The following is a 9,401-nucleotide window of genomic DNA, read 5'->3' as shown; positions in this document are numbered from 1 at the left end:
CTTATCTGTATTTTTTTTTTAAAAATTTGGAAACTACACTGTTGGTTAGGGGCTCGTAAGTAAGAATTTCACTGTAAGGTCTACACCTGTTGTATTCGGCGCATGTGACTAATAACATTTAATTTGGTTTGAACTTGCCCTAGTCTACGATCAGTAAACATGGGTCATAGATACTCTAAACACAACTCCTGAACTTGCCCTAGTCTATGATCAGTCAATAGTACTATGGCCTTTGCATCTGGAAACAACTGTTGTGAATAATGCTAATGCGTGGTAATGCGCAATTATCACACACTGCTTAAACATGCATATGCATCATCATTTCTAAAGGTTATAACATTATAACATATAATAAAATATTGTTATGATTTCCTCACAGGCCTATTAACCATTGACTCTTTTTTTTTTTTTTTTTTTACATATATATAGTTGTTTTTGACAGCTGACGTTTACACTTAAAATGGGTGAGGCAAATAGAATTTTAGCTAACCTCAATTTGGACTAACCGGGCTCAGAGTCGCCGCTTCTGCCTGTCTCTAGCTCCGCCTTTTGTTCTCGGTGAGCGGTGGAGACCGGAGGCAGGCAGGAGGCAGTGGTGTTGTCCTTGCAGTGTGTGTCAGTTCGCCAGAGAGAACACCGTACAGCATAGCTAGTTACATTTAGCAGATCCACAGAATTGATATATGTAGACTGACGCATAGGCTACGTTGAGCAGGCACCGGTTCCTTCCTGAATCAGACAACGGGGACCAACCATGGACCTATTCGAGTTTGACTTCTTTAGGGACTGGGAACTGGAGCAACAGTGGTACGTACAAGTGTTTCTTTTTATTTACATGATGTAGCTATTAACGTTTTTGTCAGAGGCTTTTTTCGGAAGACTAACCTAGCTGCGCTGCCACATCGAAGCGACCTGGCTTTTGGCGTTGGACTCCTGGAATGCTCGCATTCCTTCTCGGAACACATTAAAGTGAGAGATGAGTGTGAGGAATTATTTTAGAGCCCTGCGTGTCTGCGCTTTGCCTCTATTGTCAGATTGTGCATTGTAGGACTATGTAGCGCTAGGACGTATTCGGTGCGCACACACTCACAGGGACCTATAGTGCCACCTCATGAATGGGGGAAGTTCACAGTTGCTGGTTTTGCTCTCTGTAAATGTCAGTTTGAAATCGGGATCATTCGATGCGTAATTGTATAGTTTACACCCTAAACACGCGTTTCATAGGGGTTTTATTGAGGTCGCCAATGTAGCTACTGTGGTGAATTGCATGACAACTGAATCAATTGCCCTTGTCTGTCTTATATATGTTTTAAATACCCCAGCTATCATTTGTCAAATGCTCTGCTCTAAAACACAATTTAGACTATTTGAGTAGGCCTATTGTCAGGTTTGATTTGTAATGGATTGTATCGATTCAATAGAACATATCGCTATACATTATAATGGCCTATCACGGTGGTTTATTATGACATTTTGTCTTATGTCTTAAGTTTACGCTGCTCCACATCTGGTCAGCGATGTGCAATATATTCGGTAGGCTACCTTTTACAATAATTCTATTTTTAACCATATGATGATAGAATTTCTAATAATTTCAATTTCATCCCAATTTTAAGAGAATCCGTGGCATCCAAATTAAAGTACACAAACATTACTAGAGGTAGTAACTTTAATTTGGAAGCCATTGATTCCCTAAAGATTGGGATGTTCTATTCCCGGTCGGAAGTAGCACCATCACAGAGAGATAGTAGAGGGCAAGTAACTGTGATAACACAACCCATGACAGTAGGGACCAGCCTGCAGGATTTGATCCTTCCATTCTCCCCATGATTGGTAGCCTATCACTCATCTAGTCCATTCATCCCTCCTCTTAGTTTTCCTCTCCAACACTCCCTCACAATAGTATTTGATGTGTGTCTCAATAGAAGGATTTAAACCACATAATAATTAAGTCCTGCATTAATTGTTTTATTTTGTAATAATCTTAGATGAATATGCTAGGCCTAGCCTACTGTAGCCGATACAACAATCTACTGTGCATTTTGACTGTTCAATTACCACGCGACTACAGGGTTTACTAATTGTGGTTGTTTCCATTTATTGATGTTTGAGACACCTCTTTGCTTTAGTTGTTTTCTTTTAAATTCTTTCAATTCAAATCATGCCTCTTCATCGTGTCCCTTCTACCTCTGAGAGTGCTAGACAGGAATGGAATGTGTAGCTATAAACAAACAGCTCATTATAGCTTTCCATCAAAATACCTTTTTTTTTGCAATGTAATGTCCCTGGTTGTGTTTCACGAAATGATGAGTGATTGAGCATAATTTCATGCTGCGGTAGTTGGTTTATAATGGTTGGTGGGATTTGAATTTTAAAATGTAATTGTTGGGTGTGCATTCGTTTAATCTGACCACAGTACCATGATCTGTTAAATAACCAGATCACACTGTAGATCTACCAGCAAGAGTTACATCATTTAATAGGGCTTACCTTGGTATTAGTGCTGAGCGATTAACTGACATTTCAGTTATTTGACTTTTTTTAAACAACTATTTGAAAGACGTTTTTTCTGTGAGCTCAATGCGCACAGTGCACAGTTTCTCTAGAGAAAAATCAGACCCAGCTTGAACTGTGTGATGTGGTAGGGAGTTTTAGTTTCCAACAGGCCAACATTCTACATAGTTTAGCGCATAAAACGTGGTAATTAACTACAATAACCATGTTTTTATCCACAGTTTTTATGCGAATAAAGTCATACCATATATATATATTTTTTTTAAGTCACCACAGCTGTGATGGAACAGGACGTTTCGGTACCATTTTATACATGCTGACAAAGCGTTTATTTGTTTGACATGGTGGGATCTTTTTGTGTCCGTACAATTAATTCGGGGCGGCAGCGTAGCCTAGTGGTTAGAGCGTTGGACTTGCAACCTGAAACATGAAAGGTTGCAAGTTCGAATCCCCGAAGTACAAATCTGTCGTTCTGCCCCAGTTAACCCACTGTTCCTCGGCCGTTATTGAAAATAAGAATTTGTTCTTAACTAACTTGCCTAGTTAAATAAAGGTCAAATAATACAAATCTGCGAGAAATGGTGTTACAAATGCCATTACGCCCAGAAATTGATATAATAACCTTCATATGAAGTACATTTTGAGTTACGCGATGATATGGTGTGTGGTCCTTCCACTAACGACCATGCAATTTATTAGGTTACAGATCTGGCTGTTCTGTTTATTGTGTTTTGCATGTTACTGTCAAAAAAAAAAAGTTATGATGAGCTTCACAATGTGTTGAAAGTGCACGGTGATCTTGATGCTCATTCCAATAAATATCGAGTGTATTTTTCATGTGACAAATAAAAATATTCTCGCTCTTATCCATAATAATCTCATCGTGTAGACTAGCCTACCTGCAGAGCCTACACGCAATGTATCTGCAAACTGTTGGCTAGAGCGCATGTGCGAAGACCAGAGGAGGTACATTTGCTGTTTAATTCAACCGTTTTTGCGACAAAAGTATCGGTAGAGCTGAAAATGTGATTGAAACATATTGAATTTTTTATTTTTATTCGATACATGAAAATTTAAGCGAAAAAGTGCATTTTGTGTGTACTACGTCATCACGCACTGATTTTTATCACCAAAAAGTCAATTTGGTGGAAACACAACACTTGTGGGAAAATGCAAATATTGTCTTTATGCGGATTCTATTGTATTTGCATGAAAATCTGGCATCAATTGGATGGAAACCTAGCTAATGACCATAATCCATTGCACATCTACTTGTCCGGTTTGTGTTTATTTTACGTCTGCTGGAAGAGACAGAAGAATGCATGATCGTGAGGGGATATAGCGAGCAGCTGTTACTTTGCAAGGTTTCTACTTGAAAATACATGATCTAAATGATTGTTAGTTGGTATTCAGCAGTCATAAAAGTATATCTTATTTACTTTGAAGACCTACTAAAATAGTGATTTTGTCAGACAGCATAAGCAGCAGCTCTATAGAGATGAGATGACTTGGAATGAAATAATACATTAATCAAATAAAAAATATATATTTTATTAAAGTAATGTGAATAAATTATGGTTAATAAGTGATAAGCAGTAATGGTCGGTCACTACCATCATGGGACTTTTAATAATTGTTTTGTTTCAACCAAAATCAGAAAAACGTGATTCTTTATTACTAATCATACTGACCTCAAAAATCACTAATCACTCAGCACTACTTGGTATTAAATAATTCAGCTTGAAGGACAAGGGTAGCTGAGATATGTTTGTTTACATATATTTTTATTACAGAAAATAAGAAATGTCAACGTATACTCGCACATAATGTAGATGATGCCTGCCATTACTGCTTTGGCTTCATCAATTGTTTTTTCCCCCGCTTCACAACTAGAACTTGTGATAGTGATGTAAAATTATGTCCACCTCTTAAGCCAAGGGCAACACGGATATTGATTTGAATTTGATTACTCTCATGCTGGTTTAGGTACAGCAAGTGTTGGGTTTAATCAAGTCAAGGGGAAGGGGAGAGGGGGAGAGAGAGACTGTCTGTACAGAGGAAGAGACTGTCTGCACGGAGGAAGAGACTGTCTGTACAGAGGAAGAGACTGTCTGTACAGAGGAAGAGACTGTCTGTACAGAGGAAGAGACTGTCTGTACAGAGGAAGAGACTGTCTGTACAGAGGAAGAGACTGTCTGCACATAGGAAGAGACTGTCTGTACAGAGGAAGAGACTGTCTGTACAGAGGAAGAGACTGTCTGTACAGAGGAAGAGACTGTCTGTACAGAGGAAGAGACTGTCTGTACAGAGGGAGAGACTGTCTGTACAGAGGGAGAGACTGTCTGTACAGAGGAAGAGACTGTCTGTACAGAGGAAGAGACTGTCTGTACAGAGGAAGAGACTGTCTGTACAGAGGTAGAGACTGTCTGTACAGAGGAAGAGTCTGTACAGAGGGAGAGACTGTCTGTACAGAGGAAGAGACTGTACAGAGGGAGAGACTGTCTGTACAGAGGAAGAGACTGACTGTAGAGAGGGAGAGACTGTCTGTACAGAGGGAGAGACTGTCTGTACAGAGGAAGAGACTGTCTGTACAGAGGGAGTGACTGTCTGAGAGTGCCACTAGGCCTTGCCAGCAGCAGTAGAGAAGAGGCGGCTGGGTTCTTGGAACGGTGGTGTAGTAGGGCTTTGCTCCAATCTGCAAGTCATATATCATGGCTTCACCACCAGTAATAGCAATCATTTGATGATAGTCATGGTTCTCCCTTTCTTTCCATAATGGTTTCTTGTCACTCGAGGAGGAATTAGCAGATAAACAGGCAATTGACGCTTGTGTGTGGAGATATAGGCCTGGACTACTGTACTGTACACAGGGATGCCTCATTCTGTTGGCATTGTGAGGAGAAATGATAGCTCAATAAAGTAACACCTACAAATAATTTGTGCTAAAGCCTGTTTTATGGACATCCACACCTTGGACTGGGTTTAACTTGACCCTTTTAATTAGGCCTAGCTATTTATTGTCACTTTCTCTTTTAATTGTCTAGCTTCATTATTACTTGACTGATCCTCAGGGATTACCCTGACTTCAGTGTCTCGAGAAATATACATTTTCCCTTTTACTAGTACTAGTACTTCTCAGCAGGGATTGCTGTCCAAATAATTCATTTTTATTTGTCTTGAAATGCGTAAAGCCTCACAGCGTTGCCGGACGATGAGGAGAGGAAAAGAGAGTCTATTGAGGCAATGTGGGTATTGGATATGTAACGGGATACTGGCAAGGTCCATGCCTGGTGAACCGGGATGGAAGGGAAAATAAAATGTTCAGTCTACTTCTACTGATAGTCTCACCAAAGGGGCCAAAACTCTGTCATTCTGAACCCACGTGTCTGGGGGAATAAGCTGCTGTGGCAGCAATATTAATAGATAAAACACTTCTGAATTGAACAGTATAAAGACTATTTAAGACAGATCAACGAACCATCGTAATTATTATACAGCTGATTGTAATGTTATTCAGACCTTTGAGCAAATACCTACATTAGAAGTGGATGTGAGGTGTACAGTGTGGGGACTGTTATGTAGACATAGACATTTAAAAGCATTTCGCTAAACCCGCAATAACAGTGGTCTTTCTTTCTGTGGCTGTTTATGTAACCACAGTTATATATATATATATATATATATATATATATATATATATATATATATATATATATATATATATATATATGATGATGTAGAACTGAGGTTATATATATATATTATACATTTATAAAGCATGTTTTTAGTTCTGGTCAAGAATTATTGCAAGAATTTTTCAAAATTTTTGAAAGCTGTGCCTTGCAGTCCCTTTTCTGCAGTTTATTCACAGGGATGTAGTTTTCTCAAGGTCTACAGCAGACCCACCACATTCCACCCTGGTACACAGACCACAGCTGGGGGGCACATATTATAATGTGTGCCTGAGGAGCCTCTCTCAATGCCAATCTCATTTGTGCCCGGCATGAAGAGACAGCCATGCCAGGCGGCCTGCTGGCATCTCTCTGTCCGTCCACCTCCTCTCCGCTCTGTCGCTGTGACACGGACTCACAGCAGTTGGCATCCTGGATCCGGGAGGTGCCTGCCAAGTCCGCTGCCTCGAGGACTCGCTCTGCCATCTGCCAACGAGCAGCGAGTGCTGTGGAATGATAAAGCAGAGCCTGTCAGTGATCATGTTCTGTGGAGACTAAAGTTGAGAGTGGCACGGCCCTTCTGCCCTCCGGTCCAGTGTGCAATTAACAAGTTCATCTGGAGCAGCTCTTCCTGTCAGAGCTGGGAGACCTCACCTCACTAATATCCACCTGGCCTCGGCCAAGAGCTGGACTGAATCTGGTGGAGCGGAGAGGCCAGGGAGGGGGGCAGTATTTGATGTGTGTCTCAATAGAAGGATTTATTTTTTATCCTTGGCTGGGTGTTAATAGCCTGTGGTGGAAAGTGTATATTTCTGTGATGGAGAGGAAGTGATTCAAGATAAGGTAACACAGTAAAGGAATAGTCTTTGACTATCTAGTACAGCCATGTCATAGAGACTAGCCTTACCTGTGGACACATACTACAGAGCTATGGGATCACAAACCACCCACTCTAATACACACACTTCTGCATCATAATCAGAAAGCACGTGACTACCTTCACCCACCCTTAACCCTGATGAAGGGACCACTCATACCTCATCACGCCTGTCTGTCACAGTTTATCAGGCCTTACTCAGCCCACCAATAGTCCCTCACTACAGTGGTGGAGAAGAGAAGAGAGGAAGAGAGGGCATTCACTAAGTCTGGGCTCAGGGGGATAAGACCCTTCCACTGCCTTCACTAGCGGCTAGCCCAACTCCAGCTAAGCTCCTGGCTGGCACAACCTAGAGTTAATAACTCTGCACTAATTACCATGGACCTAATAAGGACAGTAGTGATGGCCAAATGGAGGTAAATGGGGCTTGGCCAAGCAGGCTTGACACTGTTCTTATGCCGTCATGTGTAGAAAGAGCAGAGAGGAGAGACCGATGTGGAGGAGTCAATACTCTATGCAATAGACAGACTGGTTTTAAATATTCAAAACTATTGACAATATGTACTTGGGGAGAGTCTTCCCTCCTACTAATCTGTTGCAGTGTTGTAATACTTAGTTCATCATCATGTTACTTTCTATGAACTATGTTCTTCTTTGATGAGGACTATGTAGCGTATTACATCAAGCCCTGCTAAGAGGACGCTCTACAAACTCTGGGAATTGAGTTTTCTTGAATTCCAGCTGAGAGGACTTGAGCGAACTGTCAAACTCTGGGAATTGAGTTTTCTTGAATTCCAGCTGAGAGGACTTGAGGGCACATTTGCAAGCCTTCTATGCGCTAGTTGCCCTTTGGGGAGAAATGCTGCTATATTATGTCCTGGATTTTCTCTGTGTGCATCAGCTTTTGATGTCTTGTTGGACTTTCATATATTTAGTTATACTTCATTCATTCATTCTGTAGTTGTTAAGCCTTACCACCAAAACAGTTAACATTGTTAACATTTCTCAGAACAGTACGTGTTAGAGAAGTTAAGTAGGTTCATTAGAGCAAAGCAGTAAATGAAACTAACAGCTCTGACATTTTCTCTCGTCAGCCTCCAAGGTTGTATTAACTTGGTAGAATAAACCCACTTCTGAGATAACCATTTAAATGATAATTGAATCAAACAAGCAAGAAATACGGTGAAAATAATTTAATCTATGAGCACGGGTCCTCGACAAGGCTGCCATGTTGTACTGTCACCTGATTGGTCGGGCTCTAGTTTCAGTATCTCTGAGTTAATAGCATACCTTTACTTTCCAACTACGAAGGCTAAGTGCCTCCATTGAAAGCACTGTATGACAAATAAGATGATTCAGTGGAGCCAGGCAAGGAACAGTCAAGATTTTTTCTCTCATGGTAAAGTTTGCTTTAGGATGACCTTTAGTGATTGGTCCAGTGTGAGCCAAAGGAAATGGCTAATTCTTTCAATAAAATATATAATATTAATGGTCATGTGGAATAAGCAATAGTATGTGCTTCCTCTGCCAGAGAACAGAGCTTGTTGTGACATTATTTCACTGTGTTTAGAAGCCGATCTGAATAGTCTCGACATGCCACATAAGTAACGGTCTAACATGTACAATGTAATGACCTTTATAGAATACATGTTTACTAATACTGTACTTCAACTCCCTCTAGGCTTTGTCATCACAGGCATGCTTTGCCTTAGGGTACAATACAAAACAATGTAATATTATTCATTTACAATTAATATTGTTAATCATGAATGAGCTAGCACAGTTTATGATGGTAGACGTCCCACTCGCTGAATGCACGCAACAGTGGATTACACACTGCTTCCTCCCCCTTCCTCATCCTCACTGTAGAAAAAGGGAGAGGTAACGTTAGCTAGTGGAATATATTTGCAGGCCCTCCTGTCCTCTCTGACAGAGAGCACAAAGGAAGCCTAGTGCCGGGCTGCCTGTGAATGAATCGCACCTTGTTTGTTTGGGGAGACAGAGGAGCAGTGAGAACTGTTGAAGCTCTACACGCCAAACACCTTTGCAAGAGGAGGAGCATCACCCGTTTACCCAAGCCCCTCTAATCAACCTTTATTTATCACAGTTTCAGTCTTAATTAGAGTTTTGTGTACCATTTTACCAATATGTAAATTGTGTTTTCCCGTTTTGTCAATGCTGCTATTCAGTTATCACTTGTACCAATGCTATTCATTCTCTGTCGGGTACGACCTATTTAGAGCTGTAGTGTACGCAGTCTTTTCAGTATGCCCCTATGCATTGTTTACATACAGTTGAAGTCGGTTTTATCCCAAAAATAAGTAGTTTTATTATCACAA

General features: G+C 40.7%; 1 protein-coding gene across 1 annotated transcript in view; it reads left to right on the top strand.

The window, feature by feature from the left end:
• Nucleotides 1–578: 578 nt before the first annotated feature.
• The window catches only part of aff2 (AF4/FMR2 family, member 2), a 328,554-nt gene continuing 319,731 nt past the window's right edge, over nt 579–9,401 (top strand). The window contains exon 1 of the mRNA XM_029770596.1: nt 579–807. Coding sequence (XP_029626456.1) covers nt 755–807 — 53 coding nt within the window. The 5' untranslated portion in view covers nt 579–754. The remainder of the gene's footprint in view (nt 808–9,401) is intronic.

The sequence above is a fragment of the Salmo trutta genome, chromosome 13, assembly GCF_901001165.1.
Source record: "Salmo trutta chromosome 13, fSalTru1.1, whole genome shotgun sequence".
In the NCBI taxonomy this organism is placed as follows: Eukaryota; Metazoa; Chordata; class Actinopteri; order Salmoniformes; family Salmonidae; genus Salmo; species Salmo trutta.
This window is presented reverse-complemented; position numbering and strand designations above follow the sequence as displayed.